This window comes from Erythrolamprus reginae, chromosome 3, assembly GCF_031021105.1.
Source record: "Erythrolamprus reginae isolate rEryReg1 chromosome 3, rEryReg1.hap1, whole genome shotgun sequence".
NCBI lineage: Eukaryota > Metazoa > Chordata > Lepidosauria > Squamata > Dipsadidae > Erythrolamprus > Erythrolamprus reginae.
In genome coordinates, this window is record NC_091952.1 from 131,244,565 (window position 1) to 131,267,922 (window position 23,358).

At 44.6% G+C, this 23,358-nt stretch overlaps 1 protein-coding gene across 5 annotated transcripts in view; it reads right to left on the reverse strand.

Moving 5' to 3' along the window:
* The window catches only part of RASAL2 (RAS protein activator like 2), a 271,051-nt gene that overhangs the window by 144,779 nt on the left and 102,914 nt on the right, over nucleotides 1-23,358 (reverse strand). For all 5 annotated transcript variants that reach the window (XR_011558627.1, XM_070746687.1, XM_070746688.1 and 2 more), the window contains exon 2: nucleotides 4,883-5,010. Coding sequence is in view for 4 of the 5 variants with exons in the window: in XM_070746687.1 (XP_070602788.1) it covers nucleotides 4,883-5,010 (128 nt within the window). In the remaining variant the exon portion in view is untranslated. The remainder of the gene's footprint in view (nucleotides 1-4,882; nucleotides 5,011-23,358) is intronic.

A 23,358-nucleotide genomic window follows, 5' to 3' on the forward strand; every position in this document is an offset into this window, starting at 1 on the left:
TGCCGAGCAGATCAGCTGCTGGGCGGCTGAAGAAACCTTCCCTGGGTCTTCCCCACCGCCCACGCAAACTCCACCATCTGCGCATGCGTGGCCATGGAAAAAGGGTGCGCATGCGCAGATGGTGTTTTTACTTCCGCACCACTATGTCGCGAAAAATCGAGTATCGCGAGGGGTCTTGGAACGTAACCCTCGCGATACTCGAGGGATCACTGTATTATTATTAGTAGTAGTAGTAATAGTAAGTAGTATTAATTGGTATTGATGGGCCTGATAATTAATGATTCTGTTACAACAAGGTATCATGTTCTGCTTGTTTTCAGTTTTCAGTATCGTGTTCATTTATCAAGTTAGTTATCTAATGGGAAAATCTCCCATTTATTGTGTGCCCTAGATATTTCTATTCTAAGTTATTATTCTCTGTTGAAGGATCTCTTGCTCTCCTTAGTCCAGTCTCCCAGCTTGTTTTATTCATTTATTTTTACACCAATCTTCTTAACCTTCCATCTCCTTCACAAAGAGCCTCTGGGCAGTATACACAGGAGTGGCCTGCTAGCCAGAACGCCTAATTGGGATTGCCTCTGCAGCTCTGGAGGTACTGTGAATTCGAGTGGAATTATGCTTCTGCGCCTTGGCGGGTAGCCAAATCACAGGTGCGCCTGTGTCCCGATGAGGTTTTTTGCTTCCGTGCATGCGTCTCCATGTGCGATTTTGTTACCTGCATGGGCACAGAAGCATAATTCCGCTTGAACTCACAGTACCTCCAGAGCTGCGGAGGGGAGCCCAATTAGGTGTTCCGGCTGGCAGCCCACCCCTGAGTATACAATATAATCAATATAATACAACATTAAAAACTGAATAATTTAGGATTTATTTGTTTAATGTAAAACAACATTATAAAACTACAAAAATGAAGAGGTGCTTGTGTGTGTGTGTGTGTGTGTGTGTGTGTGTGTGTGTGTGTGTGAGAGAGAGAGAGAGAGAGAGAGATTTATTATTCTCCTTGAGCAAGGAGAGATAGAGTGTTCACATGGGACCACACAGCCCTCATGACTGTGTAGACCACTGTGTCCTCCATGCAATGCTCCTCTCCTCGCTTTGTTCAGATTGCATTACTACCTCATTCTGTTATCCTATGTTTTGGGCAGTCCTACCAATCTTTTTTATCTGCAAATCTGATAACCAACCAATCAATACCATTATCCAGGTCATTAATAAATATGTTAATTTTAGCCCCAAGATCCCAAAGGAATATGTTGATGACTGCTCTCCAACTCAACCTAGAGCCATTAATGTTGACACTCTTAATGTGGCTACCCAGCAAGTTGAACTGTGAAGTGCCAGCCAACCCTGGTTTTAACAGCTTGTCAATGACAATTTATGTGGAACTTGGCAGACACTTTGCTGAATAGCATTCTCCTTATTCAATAAAATAGTTACTTTGTCGAAGGAGACAAGGCTTGTCTCATTTGACCTATTTTTGACAAAGTCATGCTGATGCTTAGCAATCATAACATTGTCTTCAAGCTACTTTTACAAATAGCCAGTTTTATGGTTTGCTTCAATGTCTTTCTGGGTACTGATGCTCACAAATGCTTAATAATTATTTCCGGCTTCTTTCTTTCTCTTTTGAAGACAGGGACCATATTTGCTTTTGTCCAACTTTCTGTCACCTCCCAGAAGCTCCAGGATTTCTCAAAGTTTACTAATAGAGGATCCAAATGATCTTCAGCCAGTTTCTTCCATATTCTAGAGCAGTGATGGCGAACCTATGGCACAGGTGCCACAAGTGGCACGTGGAGCCATAACTGCTGACACGCAAGCCGTTACCCTAGCTCAGCTCCAATGTGCATGTGTGTGCCAGCCAGCTGATTTTCAGCTCGCCCAAAGGCTCTGGGAGGGCATTTTCGGCTTCTGGAGAGTATCTGGAGGGGATGGCAGAGGGCATTTTTGCCTCTGGAGTCTGGGGAGAGTGAAAAACCTCCTACCAGGCCCACCAGAATTTGGGAAATGGGCAGTTTTAGGCCTCCAGAGGGCCTCGGGGTGGGGGTTTCACCATCCATAGGCATTGAATTATGGGTGTGGGCACTCACACATGCACAATAGCACACCCATACACGCTTTCAGCACCCAAGAACCAAAAGATTCGCCATCACTGTTCTAGAGCAAGGGTACCATTGAGGGCCGCATCATGGCTGTGGTTGACCGTGAGGCGGGTGGGCATGGCTAACTGGGTGGGCCTGGCCAGCTTGATGACACTCCTCAAACTGCTGGCATGTTTCCTCCTTGTATTGCGTAGACTGGACTGAAGCAACGTGAGTAGACCAGGTCAAAGCGACACAGGTCCCTTATATTTTCTAGGACAGCACCACAGGCCAGATCCAACCTCATTGCAAGCTGTATCCAGGCCATGGGCCTTAAATATGACACCCTGTTCTATAGTGTGTTTCATCAGGGATGGGGACTTGGAAGATATCCGTGGGTTCTCAGCTTTTCTACCATAAATTATTTATCAAAGCTCCTGAATTCTTAGATGCTTGTTCAAGTATTTTAAGCCTAGCCTGCCAAGTGTAACAGCAGTGGTAAGAAAGCATATGTAGAACAATTGGTATTACAGATATCTTATACAGATGCTATAGGAGTACCCTGCAGCTTCTGTTTCCATAAAACTTTATCTCTTTACTTCAGTCTCAGTAACTTGTCTCCCACAGAAAAATATCCTACTTGTTGGCTCCTGAACTCATTCTTCATCCCACTAGTTGCTCCATAAAAACCTGTCCATGTTATCTCTCTGGCCTCTTGCTTCAAGCACAATACCCAATTACCCCAAATAGTACCTGAGGCAAAGTTACCTATGGCTTGGGGTAAGATTCCAAGATCATTATGACTACATATACCCAGTAAACTTTGTTAGTCCTTTCACATCAATGTTCGGTGAGCTAAACCTACAGCTGTTAAGCTTCTGTTTGAAACAGCTTAGAATTGGTTTTGATAAAAAAAAATTTTTTTACTGCGCGAAATGTCCTTTAGAATTGCATAAATTGTAAAGGACATATACCGTATCTTTCCAGCTTTAATAAAATACTAATGTATTTTTCTACATTTCCAGTGAGCTGCCTAGAATGCTAAAAAAGAACAAAGGCATGGCAAAAATCTTTTTGGGTCTAATAACATCAAAATGTTTTTGAAGTTAAATCTGTGTCACTCAATTCAGCAGCCCAAATGGGCAGCATACTGTTCAGGTCTCTTTAGGCTAAAGTCTATTACTGTCTAATAAGAAAAACAATTATAAACCAGAAAATGAAAATAATATCTACATTCTTTTTTTAACTGCTGCCTGGATATTGCCAAACTTTGTCTTCTTATTTTGCTCCCATACTATTTGACTCAAAACATGAAAAAGAATAATATCTACAACATAAACCATTAATTATATAAAATATAAGAATGTTACAATATTTTGTTTTATAATATCATGCTAATACAAAATTTGATTCAAACTGTTAGGAAAAGAATACTGATAATATCTGCTTTGCTAAAACACAAGACTTAATGGTGGCTACAAATGTCAATTTAGTTTAATTTTTCAGTTTTGATACTGCCCAACTCCACAATGAGTTTTTCTGAATAACAATAAGAGCTGGAAGGGTCTTTGGAAGGAAGGCTTCTAATTTAACCCCATGCTCTGGCAGGAAATCCTATACCACTTCAGATAAATATCTCAACAGGTTCTAATTAAAAATTATTCAGCGGAACAACTTGCACCCAGAAATTGTGAATGCTCCAACACTGGAAGTTTTTTAAAACAGATTGGACAGCCATTTGTCTGAAATCGTATAGGGAAGGGGTGTCAAACACAAGGGCCATGGGCCGAATCCGGCCAGTGAGGTGGAAGGATCCGGCCCATGGGGTCACTCTGGAAAATGTAAGGGGCCGGCCTGCATTGCTTTAGCCCAGTCTATCTGCTGTCAGGCCAAAACCATTTTATTGAGGACTTTGGCCTTCCACACATACACTATTATGCATTTTCTGTGGTGGGAAAATAGGAGGGGCGATGGCATGCGGTTGTTAGTACAGTATGTACCTATAAAAAATTCCTTCTAGAAAGCCAAGGTCATCCTTTATCTCCGAGCCTCTGCCCGCATGGCACTTGAAGGTTGGACAATGTGATGGATTGTCGGCGTGTGGAAAAGGACTTGAACTTCAACTGGATAGTGAAACCCGGGGGACTTCAGATTCAGGTTTCACCCAGATGCACCAACATGGCTCTAATAATAAATTGGAACTTTGAGGAATATTTTGAGCCGGGGTGGCACAGCAGGTAGAGTGCTGTACTGCAGGCCTCTGAAGCTGACTGTAGATCTGAAGGTCAGCGGTTCAAATCTCATCACCGGCTCAAGGTTGACTCAGCCTTCCAATCTTCCGAGGTGGGTAAAATGAGGACCCGGATTGTGGGGGCAATATGCTGGCTCTGTTAAAAAGTGCTATTGCTAACATGTTGTAAGCCGCCCTGAGTCTAAGGAGAAGGGCGGCATAAAAATTGAATAAATAAAATAAAATAAATACTTTGACTCAGACTCTGATTTAATTTTGGATGCTATTTGGAACCCTGACACCTGCATCGCTTCGGCCTGTTCTATCCACGTCACTTTGGCCCAGTCTACCTAATGTGAAGAGAAAACATCGGGCCAGCGTGGCTTCGGCCGGGTCTACCTAGTGTGAGAGGAAACATGCCAACAGTTTGGGGAGAGGTGTCAAGCTGGCCACGCCCACCAGGTCAGTCATGCCCATCGACCAAAAAAGAAACAAAAAAAAAAACAAACTGGAATCTGTTCAAATGTTGTTGAGAGTCAATACTTGTCAGAAGAAACAAACTCTCTCTTACCTCCTTTTCCTTGTTCAGCAACACAATCTGGTTGTTGGTCAGAATGCAGTACTTTGTCTCCCATATTATAGTTTCTGAATCAGGGGATTGACCACAAGATAGTCTATGAGTTGCAGGTCCTTTCACATCTGTAAAAACAAAAAAGCCATGTCAGTTATCTACTCAGCTGCTAAATATAGATTTAGCAGAGCAAACCTATGCATGCTTATTCCCCCTGGGGAAGAAGGGGTATTCTGCTTGTTCGGACCAGTTCGGGAGAAGCAATAGTGGCAATCTGAAGGTCTGCAATCTGCCCACCTGCCTCGGCTCTACATCGTCCTACTTCTGTAGGTTTTGAAGCCGTGCACGTACATGCAAGCTGTGCATGTGTGTCAAGTGCATGCGCTCACATTCGCGAACCGGTAGGGAAGGCAAGTGAATGATACCTCTGCTCTTGGGCATAGCCAGGACTGCATCTTATAGTATGACTTGCTTACCATATTTGTAAAAGCAATTCAATAAACAATCCCCCTCCCTATGCAATCCTACCCAAATTATCACAATTTGTTAGTCTAACCACTATACAGTATCTATGCCAAGAACTATGCAGAGAAGGGCTACCAAAATTTTTATTACCACATTGTGGCCATGGCTTATGCAGGACGCCCTGCATTTTCTTTCAACATCTTTCAGTGCAAATTGGGTGCTCTGGGGTGGAGTTCCGTTTTCACTACCCCACTGCGTTCCCCCCCCCGTCTGGGCAGTAGCCCACCCCTGATTGTATGTGACATTTAATCTAAGGAGATGCACACAAAGCAATTTCCAAACTGGGAAAAAGTTGCTTTTTATTTAACTCACAATATAAAGATGTACAAAGGTTGATTAAGTCTCCAGCAAATTTTGCACATATGATGCAATTTCTTTTTTACCATTATTAAAAATCAATGACAGTATTGATTTACTGCAGATATGATGGGGATCCATAATGCCCACTATAAGAATTAAACATAGTGAATTTCAGGCTAGGCTAGTCTTCTGCTCGTCTTTTTACTGGAAAGGAGATACTGTACTGCTACACTAAATGTCCAGGGAAGGAAAAATGCATGAATCCTGGGATTGTCATGGCTTGCTCACACAGTGTGGGAAAATACAACCTCAACTGAATTGTTACCTACAATCTAAAATATGCTATTTTATCAGAGTCATCTGTGTAAGAACGGGGCATATTTAATAATAGAAATTGAGACAGTAATTTGCTCCACAGAATTCATGGCAGACAATTTTCAATTACAAATATTTAGGCATTTTACAAGGAACTCAAAACACTTTATTACAGTCAATTGATATAGTAGATCCTGTCTGGATCTATATTATTGGGACTGATAGAGTGTATCCACCACCTACAGTAGGTCACTGACTGAGATGATAAAACCACAAAACTGAAAAACAGTTGAAAAGGCATAGCTACTAAGTCCATGCTACTGCAGCAAAGTGCCATGACAGCAAGAAACTCTCTAAAAAAGGTCACCACCTCTTCTAAACAATCTTATCCACTGTTTGCAATGGCCATCAAACTGCTTCTCCAGTTGACTCCTCTAAAAGATACTGAAACAACAACAAAACTTTGAGCATTCCTATAGCAGAGGTCCCCAACCGCCGGTCCGCGGACCGGGACCGGGCCGTTGGGGTTTTCCAGCCGGTCCGCGGCGTCGGAGACCCAAAGCCCATCCTGCGTGGAGGGAGACGGAGCCAAGCGGGGCCACCCGGAGACCTTTTCCCGTCTTCTTCTCCTCGCTCGCTCCCCTCATAACCAGCAGCCCCGCTCGCGGGGGGATGCCCGTTCGTAGCTACGCCAGCCCGCCAAGCGTCGAGGGGGCTTCTGAGGCTGAAGGGAAGAGCCGGAATGCCCTTCCCGCGTTTAGATTGCTTGCCGTTGGGGGAAACGGAGGAGGCGGCGGCGGCGGTGGGGCGCGATCGCCTAGTTTCTGGAGCGAGGAGAAAAGAACCGCCGCCTCCTCCGTTTCCCCCAACGGCAAGCAATCTAAACCCGGGAAGGGCATTCCGGCGCTTCCCTTCAGCCTCAGAAGCCCCCTCGACGCTGGAGGGATGGTTATGAGGGGAGCGAGCGAGGAGAAGAAGACGTCCCACTCATCGCTCCTGAGGGAACGGGCGAGGGCGTCGGAGACCCAAAGCCCATCCTGCGTGGAGGGAGACGGAGCCAAGCGGGGCCACCCGGAGACCTTTTCCCGTCTTCTTCTCCTCGCTCGCTCCCCCTCATAACCAGCAGCCCCGCTCGCGGGGGGATGCCCGTTCGTAGCTACCAGCCCGCCAAGCGTAGAGGGGGCTTCTGAGGCTGAAGGGAATAGCCGGAATGCCCTTCCCGCGTTTAGATTGCTTGCCGTTGGGGGAAACGGAGGAGGCGGCGGCGGCGGTGGGACGCGATCGCCTAGTTTCTGGAGCAAGGAGAAAACCGCCGCCTCCTGCGTTTCCCCCAATCTAAACGCGGGAAGGGCATTCCGGCTCTTCCCTTCAGCCTCAGAAGCCCCCTCGACGCTTGGCGGGCTGGTAGCTACGAACGGGCATCCCCCCACGAGCGGGGCTGCTGGTTATGAGGGGAGCGAGCGAGGAGAAGAAGACGGGAAAAGGTCTCCGGGTGGCCCCGCTTGGCTCCATCTCCCTCCACGCAGGATGGGCTTTGGGTCTCCGACGCCCTCGCCCGTTCCCTCAGGAGCGATGAGTGGGACGTCTTCTTCTCCTCGCTCGCTCCCCTCATAACCATCCCTCCAGCGTCGAGGGGGCTTCTGAGGCTGAAGGGAAGCGTCGGAATGCCCTTCCCGCGTTTAGATTGCTTGCCGTTGGGGGAAACGGAGGAGGCGGCGGCGGTGGGGGCGCGATCGCCAAGTTTCTGGAGCAGATAGGCTTTGAGTTTTTGGCTGGGGGAGGGAGAAGTAGGACCTTCCTAAGTCCCCCCCCCAGTCAAAATCACAAAGCCAGGCAGCCCCCAGCCGCCAAAGGAGCCTCCTCATTCTCCCCGCCCTGTGGAGAAGTGTGGAGGGCTGCGTCACTAAGCTCCACCCCCTCCATAACCCCACCCCCATATGACCAAACCCCCCCCCCCCCCCACCGGGCCGTAGAAAACTCGTCTAACTTAAAGCCGGTCCCTGGTGCTAAAAAGGTTGGGGACCTCTGTCCTATAGGACTTTTCAGATATAGGAATAATTTAAAGTGGAGACCTTACTCTCTATATTAAGAAACCTATACATTATGTATAGGTAGTCTATAGAATACTGTTGCAGAATTCTAAATTGAAAAAGAATCCATTTTAAGTGATATTCCCCATTCATAAACTTAAATAATGCAGTATACTGACAATCTTCAGAGCTATTAAAATATTGTTTAGTATGGCATAAGAAAATTCCCAATATTTGGAGACTGAGAAAGTGCTGTAAAAACAATGGTGGGTGAATTAGGAATTTGCAAAAATATTTATGCATGAAAGAGCTAGTTTTAGTGAACCATAGATTGATGGAAACACGTATTTTGAGGAACAACTCTGTTTCTTGGGAGGGTGTGGAAGAAAGCCAAGAATATTTGTTACAATAATGGATATTTTCTCTACGGACATGTTTGTGGCTCTTTATGTGCAGAAGCTCAGGCAAAGGATCAAACTAAATTTTGGTATGACATCTGAATCAGTCTAAACCAGAGTTTCCCAAAGTGGTCAATATCCTCAGGGAATATCCAAGCAGTCAATGCTGTTGTTATTATTCATAGTACATTAATTTAAGTATTTATTAAATTATTTTCATATAATAACTGGACGTTTGCTGAACAATCTGCACCTTCATGAAGCGCTAAGTGAGCTGAAGAGTTTGACAACACTTGGCCTAAACCAGGGGTTCAAACTCACAGCATCACGTTGTTGTTACATGATGTATCGTGACATTTTCCCCTTCACTAAACCGGGAGTAAGCGTGGCAAACATGTAATGCATCCAGCCCATGAGTCACAAGTTTGACACCCCTGGTCTAAACAAATTGACCATGTGTTCTTTGACCATCTCAACTAATGTACAGGTAATCCTCAACTTTCAATCTTTTCATTTAGTGACTATTCAAAATTAGAATGGTATTGAAAAAAGGTGACTTATAACCAGTCTTCACACTTAGCTTGTCACAACATCCCCGTAGTCATGTGATCAAAATTCAGGCACTTTGCAACTGACATATACTTAGGATGGTTGCAGCATCCTGGGGTCATTTACAATCTTCCAGCTGGCTTCTAACAAGCAATAGTCAACGGGAAGAGTTATGGAAATAACTGCATGGTTCATTTAAAAACTGCAGTTATTCATTTAAGTACTGAGCCAAAAAAAGATCATACAATCGGCATAACTCACTTAAACATCTTGCTTAGCAACATAAATTTTGGTTCCAGTTATGGTCATAGGTTGAGGACTATCTGTTTTACATTTCATATCTAAAAGATTATTTAATACTACCTCTTGGACCAATTATAGGAAGGAAAAACCAGCTAGGCTTGGCTTTTTATGCATTTTTAATACAAGAATCACCAGCTACACTATCACCCGCCATGCACAAGCCTTGCACTCCATAAGCAATACCATCAACAGACAGATCGACCTATAAACATCCTATGAACCCAAGAATTGAAATCAACCACACAATCAGAGCCAGCCCTGACTCTCAGACTATTGTACATACTCTTGATCAGTTGGAGGATGATGAAGATATTGAGGACTCAGATTCAGATAGTGTTTATGAAGTAGTGGGGGCCCCGGGGTTACAGGTAGTAGAACAGGTGGGAGGCCAGCCACAGGATGGGGCCATGAGTTCAGGATCTAGTGAGGGAGAATTAGAGAGCAAAGGTCTGGAAGAAGATATTAAGGAGATGAATGGGTTAAATAATTGAGTGAGGTAATTGGCACGTCATGGGACTAGTAAAGAAGAAGGGTGAAGTTTCAACGTTGCCAAACAAAAGGATGTTGATTTTTTATGCCACTCTCCAACTAAGCCAAAAATTCTGTGTGAAAAAACTGTCTGTCTGCTGTTTTTTAGTGAGCATGCTTTTACGAAATAAATCTTGTCTAGCAGAACAGGAGAAGGAATGTAAGAGAGATTACAGAGCCAGGAGAGATACGCCAGTATGAAATGTGTGTATAACCGGAAGAGAAGAGAATAAAATGGAGTTTCTTTGTTTATGAAACAATGTGTTTGATAAAAGTTATTTGCACTGCTGAATTTCTACCAGAAACCACAACACAAACAACCCATGAAAGCCCTCAACCTGCACTTCACTTCCCAATGACCTTCACCTGACATGACCTCCCCATCACAAGATCCTCATCTGTCATGACCCACATGGGATCCATCACAAGACCCTCACTTGACGTAACCCACACCTGACCAATTACAAGACTCATCACAAGACCCTCACCTGAGGTAATCCTTACCTGGCATGACCTCATCACCAGATCTACTGACCACACGAACCCTTATAAACAGAGGAACACTGACACTAACATTCACCACAAGATTGAACTGCCACCCTCATCCTACACATGAACTACAAATAATTACCACCACTGCAAATACTATCTCTTTCAGGTTTAGAGAGAAACTTTTTTAGTTTTGATTAAAATTATTACTAAGATTCTAAAAATAAAAGCATAAAATTAAGATTACGGTATATTATTTAATTAAGCATTTATTATTAGACTTGGTATATGACATATTGTTTCCCATTTCCCTTGAGTCCTTTTGAATGGAATGACTCATTTATAATTTTTAAAAACCAAATATCAAGCAGACAACTGAAGTATAGCTACATGATGGGCTTGTCTGGACTGCAAAAGAAATTCAAAAGAAATTAAAAACAAGAGGAAACATATAATTGTTATTTCTGTAAATGTATTTATAAATCTATAGAAGACAATCTGTGTTTTCTATAGGAGTCAGAAGTGTTCTAATTTTCACTGACCTTGAGCAAAATTACTGTACAGTACTGTAGTAGCATCACTTGTAAATCAAACTTCACCACTAGGGGGGGGGGGGTGAATCCATAGTAAGAGGGAAAGGTACAAAAGAAAAATTCAAACACACACACACACACACACACACACACATTAATGGAGCTCCATTAACTTTAGAAAATACATAAAAAGCCAAACCTTGCTGGTCTTTCCTTCTTATAATACTATCATTCTCCAAATGGTCACAATATTTCCCAGTAAAGCATATTTACTTACTCTTGCATTAAATTCTTTCTCTGGTTTCTCATCACTTTCAAAGTTCTATCTTTTTAAATATTCTCATTGTTTATGGCTCTTGATATCCTACCATTTTTCATCCTTTTCCATCTCTATGACCACACCAAAACTTTCTGTATCATAAAGACAAGTTTTAAACACTTGTTATACTTGCCCTTAAACTTCTTATTCACATGCTTGTTATTTTTCTTATCATTGAAATAATTTTGCTTACCTTATTTCTATCTTTCACCATTTATTTTGCAAATTCCTATATATAAAGATTATAAGTTTTATTTATGTTTACTATAAACTTCTCTGAATGAATCTTTGGCTGAAGAAGTAATGTTCTATTTATCTTCATTTCCAAACTTTAAACAAGACCTTCCATAGGAATGGAGTTTATTCCCTAGATGTCCATAGCAGCTTTAATTACACAATTCTTCCTGTAACTAGTTTAAACAATTAGAGGGCTCAAGCATGTACTGCAGTGAATACCTATAATCATTTTTATGTGTCAAAGAACCAGACAAACATGTAGTATTAAAATGGAAGAATGAGAACATTGTAATAATGGAAAGTACACATTTTCAGTAATGAAAAATATAAACTCTGCAAATTTGACATAAATAATGTAAGCGATTAAGTGAGGATAACTACGTAAATACAAATGCACATTAAAAAAAAAAGATTCTGAAAATCCTTACTGGATTACTGAGCAAAAGAAACAATAGTTTGCGGTTTTACTACCTGTTTTATTTGGGTTTTCTTACTTCCCTATATATTACATTTATTTTCTTTTATGTGTTTCATTGAAAAACTGTGAGCTTCAATTCAAGGGCCACTTTCTTATACCACAAAATTTTTCCTTCCATCTCCAAGTCTCAGTTAAGGAAATTTATCACACAATCACATAGTTCTGAGACTCTCCAAGACCTAAAAACCTGATTGGGAGAAAAAGGGGGGAATTGTTTAAAGAATTTGTGGATCTCTAATATATATTCTTAAGCAGAGAAAAACACAAGTCTAATCAATGTCTAATTTAGGATATTGAATATCAAAGCTTGTTCTGCATTTGCTACTCGAGTAGCCTTGGAAACCAGCAGCAACAAGTAGCCCATGATGAATATTCAACAATGGAATATAGAACTTGTTTTGCTGTTGCTTTTATTTTCAGCAGCCAGTTATAAGCACCATATAATATTTTGATGCTTGCATCCTACTGAGGGCATCACCCCCCCCCCCCCCCAATAATAGCACTTAGATATATAGATAGCTTCCACAGTGTTTTATAATGAATTATTTCCCTGGATAACTGCTCTATCATTGTTGAAATAAGAGACTGTCAAATACAGTAAATAGAAGGTATTGCTTAAAAAGTTACTTGTCCGTCTCTGTGTCAGCTATTGCCTTCAGAAGCAAACAGAAATTAAAAATCAAACAAATATTTTATTGTGTGATTTTTTAAGAAATTAGATGGGAGTGGGAGGGGAGAGAGAGGGGGGGAGAGAGAGGGGGGGAGAGGGAGAGAGCCCTGTAAGGTTTTCTTCTTTCTGAAATAAATCACATATTCTCAAAATGTTGACTTAAAATAAATTAAGATTTTACAAATTGTATTTTATGCCTATTGTGATATTAGAATGTCATGCCATTCCACAATGCATAACTTGGATATATTTTTAAAAAATATTTATTAAAGCGAACAATTTTTCCTTCACAAAATGAAATAATGGTAATAAACAATGGTAATAAATGTCAGGATATCCAACAATATTCTTTGTCACCCAAAGTATTTATCTTCAATATTACCTAATGTATCAAAAACTAATATACAAACTTTTACACCAATTTAATAGTAACAAAACTCAGCCTCTTATAGTTTAAACAGAAGCTTGACTATATCAGTTCCCTTCTGCCTCCTTTGATTAAAATTAATAACTGATTTACCACTACATATATAATTGATGTATTTTGAGCTCTTGCTACTTTCATTCGATTTCAGAGACTGAGACATGAAATACTATAACTATCTGTAAGGAACAAGGATATTCATCTCCACTAGATGGCAACAAAATATTCCCAAAGAATGTCTAGTCTTTATCCATCCTGCTGCCCCACGGCTCCATGTTTGTGGCATGTACATAAGCGAACCCCTATTTAAACTCTTTTGTGAAAAGTAAGAGATTCCAATAGCTTTGAGAACAATGGATTTTCTTTTTACCGGAGATTCATTTCCATAAGGTCACCCTGCTGGAAATATGCCAGTTCTCTATCAGTATAGGTTAGCTTCTGAGAAGTCTTCACAGTCAGGCCGAACTGTTCAAGCTTATATTTTTATGACAAAATAGCATGAATAGATTTCATTTGCAAGGATTAGTTGAAACTAAATTTGGCTCAACTCAATCGAAATCTCATTTATCAAATAGTTTCTTCACTTCAGGTTGCGATAATAAAATCCAAAATTGGATGAACTACTATGCAAGATCCTCAGGGATAATGACCAATTATCAAGAAAGTTAACTGTTGGGGGGGGGGGGAGATGAACAAGGTGCAAAAAAAAAAAAGATGCATGGTTTATTTAAATGTTAAAGATCTAACTATCCTCAATATTACAAGATATACACTTTAAAAGACATCAAAATTATAAGCAATTTTAAAGCATAGAGCCTCAGTGTAAAAACCAAACCCTGTACAATAGCAGGTGGTAGTAATAATAATAATAATAATAATAATAATAATAATAATAATAATTTATTAGATTTATATGCCGCCCCTCTCCGAAGACTAGCAGCAGGTAACAACTGTCAAATCTACAACTTCACAAGAGAACTCTGGCAGGTAAATATGCTTCTACCACTACCAGATTTACTTGTTCAATGACATGCTAATCATCTGAAATTATAAAAAAATAAAGTGTACTTTGAATGGGGCTTGGCTCTGGTGACATCATCAAAATATCCATGTTGGGGCAATTATACAGCAAGAAAGGAATTTACAAACTTTCCAAAAGCCTCAGCCAGGAAGGCAAATGTGAAAAAAATAGGAGTTGTCTATAATTAAACTATTGGATTAAATCTCTAATTGCTGCAATTATTTATAATTTGCATTACAATCCGAAACAATATATCAAGACCCTTCCCCCAAATCAAACCAAGGCATCTAAACATCTAAAAAGTATAATGACATTATCCAGAAGTGTATGAGAACTACTAAACAGTATTAACCACATTTGAGAAAGCTGGAATGTCAATAAGTATCAGATTTTGTTTTCAGAGGAACATCACAGATCAGCATTTGGAAATGAATTCATAGAAGTGTGGATTAATCACAGGCAAGACTTAGAAAAACACACAAATGTTGTCATCTGGAGAGAGAGTAGGGGAGAGAAAGGGAGGAAGGGACAGAGAGATGGAGGGGTAGAGGGAGAAATATTAATGGTTTTATGGGGAAAAGAGAAGTTTATCAAAAGGGACATGACAAACTCAATGCACAGATAGATATAAAAATCTCCAGTAAAACAGGATAGGTTGCCCTATAAAAATATTCAGTAAAATAAGTTATATTCCACATAAGGGGCTTTTATTAAACCTAGTTTCAGAATTTAGAAGGGGAAAAAAACATTACATATAGCTTGAGAGAATATTCTGGGGTGGTTAAGCAGTTCTCAGGTAGAAAAATTCATCCTCCAGGACCTAACAGTATTGGGTGTCAGATTAAATTTATCTTGCAAGTCATTGTGCAGAACTTGGTGTTTGAGCAGCAGTCAAGCTCAATCATAACCCAGTTAGAGCAAAAACTCTCCAGACCATAAATTAGCAGTTTATGCCGCAGGGCCCTTCTCTCTCCACTCTAAATACATGGACTAAACTGTTGTAATATTCTAAATCTGGTTATATGTATTTTATGTAAAGGTTATTTTACAAAATGGCAGTGTCTACATTCACCAAACCCTTCCACAATCCTTGTTTAATCCCGTGAATGTCATGCAGTATCAATTCTGACCCTATGCAGAACCTAGAGCAGTGATAGCGAACCTATGGCACAGGTGGCACGCAGAGCCATATCTGCTGGAACGTGAGCCGTTGTCCTAGCTCAGCTCCAACGTGCATGTGTGTGCCAGCCAGCTGGTTTTTGGCTCATACAGAGACTCTGGGGGGCATTTTTGACTTCCAGAGAGCCTCCAGGAGGATGAAGAACGGCGTTTTTATCCTCCCCTGGCTCCAGGGAAGCCCTTGATTTCTGGGGAGGATGAAACATGAACCTACTAGGCCCACCAGAACTTGGGAAACAGGACATTTGCGGTCTCCAGAGGGCCTCTGGGGGGTGGGGGAAGCTGTTTTCGCCCTCCCCAGGCATTGAATTATGGGTGTGGGCACTCATGCATGCGTGATAGCATGTGCACACACTTTTGGCACCCGAAGAAAAAAAGGTTCGCTATCACTGACCTAGAGTCTGCCAAAGAGGTTTTGCTGTCAACTTAGCAACAAACAGCTCTCATTCTTGCAAATCCTGAAATGCTGCAATGTAACAATTAAACAAGAGAGACAGGAGCCCTCAGTTTTAGGAATCTCTTGGTTTTAAAAAATCAATACAGAGAGTCCTCGCTCAAGGGCCAGTCATTTTATGTCCACTTGAAGTCACCAAATGGCTATTTTACAACCTGTAAAGCACCTCCAGCTGTCATAAATTGTCATATTGCCTACCACCCCAGTAACATATTGGGTGGGTCAGTTTTTAAACAGTCATAGTGTTCCACAGTCAAGTGACTGAAATTCTAAGGTGTGTTCCCCCCCCCCCCCCCGTTTCTGGCAAAAATACCCATTCAAATGAATAAGTTCACTTAGTGACCATTGCAAAAAAAAAGAAAAAAAGAGTCAAAATGTTATTTCCAGTCATGTGGCTTCATTTACAATCACAATGACTTACCAATATGATTCTGGGTTCAATTACAGATATAAATTGAAGACTACCTATAGCAGGGGTCCCCAAACTTTTTACACAGGGGGCCAGTTCACTGTCCCTCAGACTGTTGGAGGGCCGGACTATAAAAAAAAACTATGAACAAATCCCTATGCACACTGCACATACCTTATTTTAACGTAAAAAGACAAAATGGGAATGTACTATTTAGAGGGGGGGGGGAGAAGTCTGAAATTCATACATGTTTATGCTTTGTTTTTAATTTTCTTTTGTTAACATCTGATTGGCTATGCAAGGTTTTCTTGGTTTATAGAAAAATGTATAAAAATATTTATAGAAAAATATATAAAGAAAGAAGGAAGCACTTTGGCATAATGGTTAATAAGTTAGAAATATAATTGGTGTTGTACTTTTTGAAGGAACATTAAGGAGGGAATTTAATTAAAAGAAAAGTATGTACCTGGATGACAACATTAGAAAAAAAAACTTTTGCAACTTTTTTGATGATTGATATTAGTTACTGACAAAATACCGCATTTTATTCAGGGAAAATTAGATGGTACATTGTATTGCTTGAATGTATGTTGAGAGAAAAATTTACAAAAATTTACACACACACCCAAAAAAGTCCTTCCTTCCTCCGCCCCTCCATTAATTTCATTCTTCCTTCCTTGTTCCCTCCATTTCTTCTTCCTTCCTTCCTTGTTCCTTTCCTTCCTTCCTTTTCCCTCCATTTCTCCTTCTTTCCCTCCCTCCCTCCTTCCCTCCTTTCCACTTCTCTCTTCCCTCTCCCTTTTTTCCTTCTTTCTCATTTGTTTTGTTTCCCTCTCCCTCATTCTTTCCCTCCATCATTTTCTCATTTTTCTCTCTTACATTCCCTTCCCCTCTCACTTAATTTCTCTCCCTCTCTCTCTTTCTTTCTCTCTCTCTCTCTCTCCTTTTCTTCTCTCTTCCTTCCTCTCTTCTTTTTTTTTCTGCCCTGCAACATGCCGCGGGGCACTGGGCTGCAAGCAGAAGCTCAAAGACGGTGGCACCAACGTCAGGTCGCAGTACATTGCTGCGCTGGGCATGGTCATGGGGCTGGCACTGACCCGCTGGCTGGGCCGGGACGGAGGTGCCAGCCCCATGCCCAGCGCAGCGCCAGCAATGTACGGCGTCCTGCAACACATCAAGCTGCTGCCGCCGTTGGTGCCTTGCAACCAACCACCCCACCGCCGCCTTACGGCTACTGGTCAGTGCCATCCCGCTCAACCCACGTTAGGCTGCGCCTCCTTCGCGGCTTGCCCTGCTGCCCCGCGCCCGCCAGAGCTGCCCAGTGCGGCCGAAGCGCGGGGCGGAGTAGGCGGTGGCTGCTTCAGACCCACCCCCGGGCTGAGCTTCCTTTGGCTTCCTTCGAGGCAAAGCTGCAAAGCTCACCTGCCGCCTCAAAGGAAGCCAAAGGAAGCTCAGCTCAACGAGGTCCCTTGAAGCTGCCACTGCCGCCGCCCACCGAGGAGATCCCTTCGCCCGAACGAAGGCGGTGGCAGCGGGCTCAAGGGACCAAGAGCCGGTTTTTCTTGGCGCTGAATTGTTACAGCCTCTGAGGCCGCCTCCGCCTCCGGGCGAAGGGATCTCCTCGGTGGGTGGCCTCGGAGGCTTCAGCAGTGCAGCTCTGAAAAGGACCGGCTGTTGGTCCCTTGAACCTGCCACCGCCGCCGCCTCCGTTCGGGCAAAGGGATCTCCGCAGTGGGCGGCGGCGGCGGCAGCTTCAAGGGACCAACAGCCGGTCCTCGTTGAGCTGAGCTTCCTTTGGCTTCCTTCCTTTCTCCACCGAGGATATCCCTTCGCCCGGAGGCGGAGGTGGCCTCAGAGGTTGCAACAATTCAACACCGAGAAAGACCGGCTCTTGGTCCCTTGAGCCCGCCACCGCCGCCTCCTTTCAGGCGAAGGGATATCCTCAGTGGAGAAAGGAAGGAAGCCAAAGGAAGCTCAGCTCAACGAGGACCGGCTGTTGGTCCCTTGAAGCTGCCGCTGCCGCCGCCGCCTCCGTTCAGGCGAAGGGATCTCTGCAGTGGGTGGCGGTGGCAGCTTCAAGGGACCAACAGCTGGTCCTCGTTGAGCTGAGCTTCCTTTGGCTTCCTTCCTTTCTCCACCGAGGATATCCCTTCGCCTGAACGGAGGCGGGGGGCTCAAGGGACCAAGAGCTGGTTCTTTTTGGAGCTGCGTTGCTGCAGCCTCCGAGGCCGCCCACTGAGGAGATCCCTTCACCCGGAGGCGGCCTCAGAGGCTGCAACAATTCAGCGCCGAGAAAGACTGGCTCTTGGTCCCTTGAGCCCGCCGCCGCTTCCTCCATTTGGGCGAAGGGATCTCCTTGGTGGGTGGTGGCGGCAGCAGCAGCTTCAAGGGACCAACAGCCGGTCTTGTTTACTGCCCCCTCGAGATGCTTTTGCAAGGCTTCCAGGTTCCCCGCGGGGAGCGAAGAAGCAAAAAATCAGCACTCTCACGCTCTCTCCCTCTCCCTCTCTTTCTTGCATTATTTCTCTCTCTCTCCTTCCCTTTCTATGTCTCCCTCTTTCTCTCTCTCCCTCTCTGCAGCAGACCCCCCAACGCCAAAAGTGCCCAAACGCGCGCAAACCTCACCAGTGCAAAACAAAAAACAAAAAAGCAAAAAAGCGGCACTGGAGGGACCAAGACGGTCTGCAGCTGAGCGTCTGGAGGAGGAGGTGGAAAGCCAGGGGGCGGGGAGGAAAGCAATTGGCCAATTTCTTTCTCGCCTTTAGGGAGAGGAACTGTTGCTGCTCTGCCATAGGGTGCTTTCCTCCCTGCCCCCTGGCTTTCCTCTTCCTTGCCGCCGCCAGACGCTCAGCAGCAGAGTGGAGGGGAGATTCGGGAACTTAGTGTATTATAGATGGTAAAATAGGCGTTGATTGCTTACCTGAACGCCTCTTCTCGTACGGTGAGCGGGTACAGCAGTCACATGGGTTGCTCATGTCCAATCCGGTGGAACTGAGCCTAGTGTTAAAAAAGCTTGCCGGATCCGCCCCTTCCCCAGAATTCGCGAATCCATAGACTAGGCTCAGCTGTGAAGCTCTGTAGTGTTCAACTCTTATTGTTAGAGGAAAAAGGATTATAGAAGGTAAAGAAGACACATACAAGGGCGGGAAGTGACTGCTGTACCCGCTCACCGTACGAGAAGAGGCGTTCAGGTAAGCAATCAACGCCTATTCTCCGTACTGAAGGAGCGGGTCCAGCAGTCACATGGGACATACCCAAGAGATGGTCCCTAGGGAGGGATTAGATTGCTATCGTGTGAGATAACGGATTGGAGTACCCTTCTGCCGAAGGCAGCGTCCGCTGAAGCGTAAGCATCAATCTTGTAGTGCCTGATGAAGGAATTTGGCGAGGCCCAAGTGGCTGCTTTGCAGACCTCCTCCAACGGGGCTTGAGTCGCCCAAGCGGCCGAGGTGGCTGCGCTCCTGGTGGAATGCGCTGTGATGTTTCTTGGGACTGAGAGGGAGGCCGATTCATAGGCCTTAGATATAGTCCCTCTGATCCAACGGCCTATTACTGTTGAAGACACTTTGGTACCCATGACTCTGGGGTGATAGGCTATAAACAGTGCTTCTGACCTCCGAAAGGGTCCAGTGCGTTGGATATAGATTCTCAGCGCTCTAATAAGATCCAGGGTGTGCCATCTAATTGCCAAGGGATGATCTCGTTGGAGGCAGAAGGATGGTAGGACAATATCCTGAGTTCTGTGGAACATGGAACTGACCTTGGGTAAGAAGGTGGGGTCCAGTCGCAAGACTACCTTGTCCTGATGAAATTGACAAAGGTCCTGCCTGATCGAGAGGGCAGCCAACTCCGAAATGCGTCGTGCAGAGGTAATAGCCACCAGGAATGCTATCTTAAAGGATAGGTACCTGAGGGACGCCGATTTTAAGGGTTCGTATGGTGCCTGCGTGAGGGAATGGAGAACCCGTGGCAAATCCCAGGATGGGTACCTGTGGACCTTGGAAGGTCTGAGGTTGGCTATGCCCTTGAGGAATTCCTGAACTTCAGGGAAGGATCGGAGAGGCTGTCTGCGGGGACCCCCTAGGACAGATGAAATGGCTGCCAGATGACGCCGGAGGGTGCTGGTGGAAAGTCCTTTATGGAAGCCTTGCATAAGGAAGGAAATGATTCTGTGTATGGGGATGCACAGAGGGGAGAGACCTTCCTGTAGACACCACTGGTGAAACTTGGACCACGTGTGGTCGTAGATTCGATTGGTCGAACCCCTTCTGGCCTTTAAAATGACCTCCACTGAATCGGGGTCATGACCACGCAGTTCTAAGTCTCTCCTGATAACAGCCAGGCGGTGAGGTGGAACCACTCCGGGTCTGGATGAAATGAAGCCCCCTGCCGCAGCATATCCCCCGAAACGGGGAGTCGCCAAGGGTCCTGGACGGACAGCTGTTGGAGATCCGCGAACCAGGGCCGGCGGGGCCAATGAGGGGCGATTAAGATTACTCGGGCCCTCTCGGTGAGGACCTTGTGAATCACGTCCGGGAGAATTGGAATTGGAGGAAATGCGTAGAGTAGGCCTGGAGGCCATGGACTCCGGAGGGCATTGATTGCTTCCGCTCCCGGGGATGGAAATCTGGAAAAGAAGCGAGGGAGTTGGGCGTTCGCATTGGTCGCGAAGAGATCCAGAATTGGTAGGCCGAATCTGAGGCTGATTTGATGGAACAGGTCTTGATGGAGATTCCACTCTCCTGGGTCTATCGTTGCTCGAGATAGCCAATCCGCCTGGACGTTGAGGCTCCCCGAGATGTGGTCTGCTAGGAGCGACCGAAGATGTTTTTCCGCCCAAAGGCCTAACTTGAGGGCCTCCCTCATGAGGGCCTTGGATCTCGTGCCCCCCTGTCTGCAGATATGGCTTTTTGTGGCAATGTTGTCGGTGAGAATGAGAACGTGCCGGTTGGGAATGCGAGGAGAGAAATGCTTCAGAGCCAGGGAAACGGCTCTTAACTCTAGCCAATTGATTGGCCTGGAAGCTTCCTCCGGGGACCACGTGCCCTGGGCTATCATCCCCTGGGCGTGGGCGCCCCATCCCGATAGACTGGCATCTGTGGTGATGACAAATTGATCCGGGCACCTGAACGGGGATCCTTTGTCCATGGCCGGAGACTTCCACCACTTGAAGGATCTGCGAACACTTGGTGGGATGACAATGCGACGATTTGAGTTGCTGTGCCCCGATCTCTGAAAGGGTAATAGGAGCCACTGGAGTTCCCTAGCATGAAGGCGAGCCCAGGGAATGATGCCTATGCATGACACCATCTTCCCCAAAAGGGATGACAGAGTTACTATGGATACTGAAGAATTAGATAAAATGTTAGAAATTAACTCCCCTATACTGAGTTTTCTCTCGGGAGAGAGAAAAACCTGGGAGGATTCTGAATTAATAATGGATCCCAGGTGTAAGATGGATGTGGAAGGTTGGAGGTGACTTTTATCAAAGTTGATGGAAAATCCATGGTCCTGAAGGACTGACATGGTGACAGAAAGGTCTGTTTTCACTTTCTCTAGGGAGTTCCCATGAATCAAAATATCATCAAGATAACATAAAATGTGGATGGGAGACGCCCGGATATAGGCCGCCAGGGACCCCAAGAGCTTTGTAAAGACCCGAGGGGCCGAGGAAAGGCCAAATGGCATCGCCCTATACTGGAAATGCCTGCCTTGAAAGGAAAAACGTAAAAATTTTCTGTGGCATTTGGCTATAGGAATGTGGAGGTAGGCCTCAGTGAGGTCTAAGGAGACCATGAAATCTCCCGTGTGGATGGCGGCCAAAATAGAAGATAAGGAGTGCATCTTAAACTTCCTATATTTGATGAATAGGTTTAGCTTCTTTAAATCCAAAATAGCTCTCCAACCTCCGGAGGACTTTGGAACCATAAATAGGATGGAGTAAAAACCTAGGCCCTTCTGACCGGAAGGAACCGGTTGAATGGCTCTGATGGACAATAAATGAGAAATGGCCTCCTCCATACGGTTACAATCTGAGGAGGACCTGGGAGAAGGGCAGGAAATAAAACGTTTCGGGGGAGGAGAAATAAATTCTAAAAGAAGACCTGTTTGAACAGTGTCAATGACCCAGGGGTCCTTGGAGGTGAGACGCCAATTAGAGGCGAAATGGGCTAGGCGACCCCCTATGGGAATTGAGGAAAGATTACCATCTAGGTTTTTTTGAAGCCCTGTTAGAGGACGCTCCCCTTTGGAAGCGAAAACCTCTGCCCCTGGAGTTCCTACCTTGGGAACGAAAGCGGGGGGAATACTGACCTGGAGATCTCTGATAGGACGCCGCTTGATCTTGCTGGCGCCCTGGGCGACGAAAGGACTGCGTTTTGGTAGCCTTTTTTGTGGTTGGACCCAAAACTTTCTTCTTGTCCGTGGTTTCCGTGAGGAGTGGATCCAGAAGATCACCGAAAAGAAGGTCGCGCTTTAAGGGTCCCTGGGATAACTGCCACTTCTGGCGTACTCCCGCTTGCCAAGGGCGAATCCATAGGAGTCTTCTTGCCGTTGTAGAAGCTGCAATAGACTTAGCAGAAAATCTAGTAGATTGCAAGGTGGCATCAGCCACGTACTGGGCAGCTGCAAAGACCTTGTTGAAGTCTTGTTGACCTCTCAAGTCATCGGGAGGAATATGCTGTTGAAGTTGGCGAAGCCACAGAAGCATGGCTCTGGAGAAAAAGGAAGCTGCTGCAGAACTTTTAATGGCCCAGGAATCTGCGGTGAATCCTCTTTTGAGCATTTGTTCAATCCGCTTGTCCTCTGGGCGGAGGACTTCCTCCGCTTCGCCTGGCACAGCCGCTGCCGAGTGAAGGATCTTGACAGGTTCATCCGGTTTGGGAAAGGATAGAAGCTCTTCATAGGAAGAGGAAAGTTTGTACAACTTTCTGTCCTTGGTGGAGGGATTAAGGCCAGAGGCTGGGAAATCCCACTGTTTGAGTAAAGCATCTTTAAACAATTTAGGCATAGGAATTACCTCGTTATCCTCCTGTTCCTCTGTGAAGTAAGGTAAATTCTCCTCCGGGGGATCAGTGGCAGTAGAGGCTTGTTTCTCCTGGGCCGCTAATCCCGTAGAAATTCTAGCTTTGAGGAGGAGAGATTTGAATAATTGAGAAGGAAAAATAGTAATTGGAGAAGGAACCTTTATTTGGGATTCCTCATCATCTGAGAGGCCTTGAAAGGGATCCTCATCATCCTCCATATCCTCATATTCGTCCTGAGAGGAATCTGAATCATCCTGAATAGGAGCTCTAACCGCTGGGGAAGAACCCAA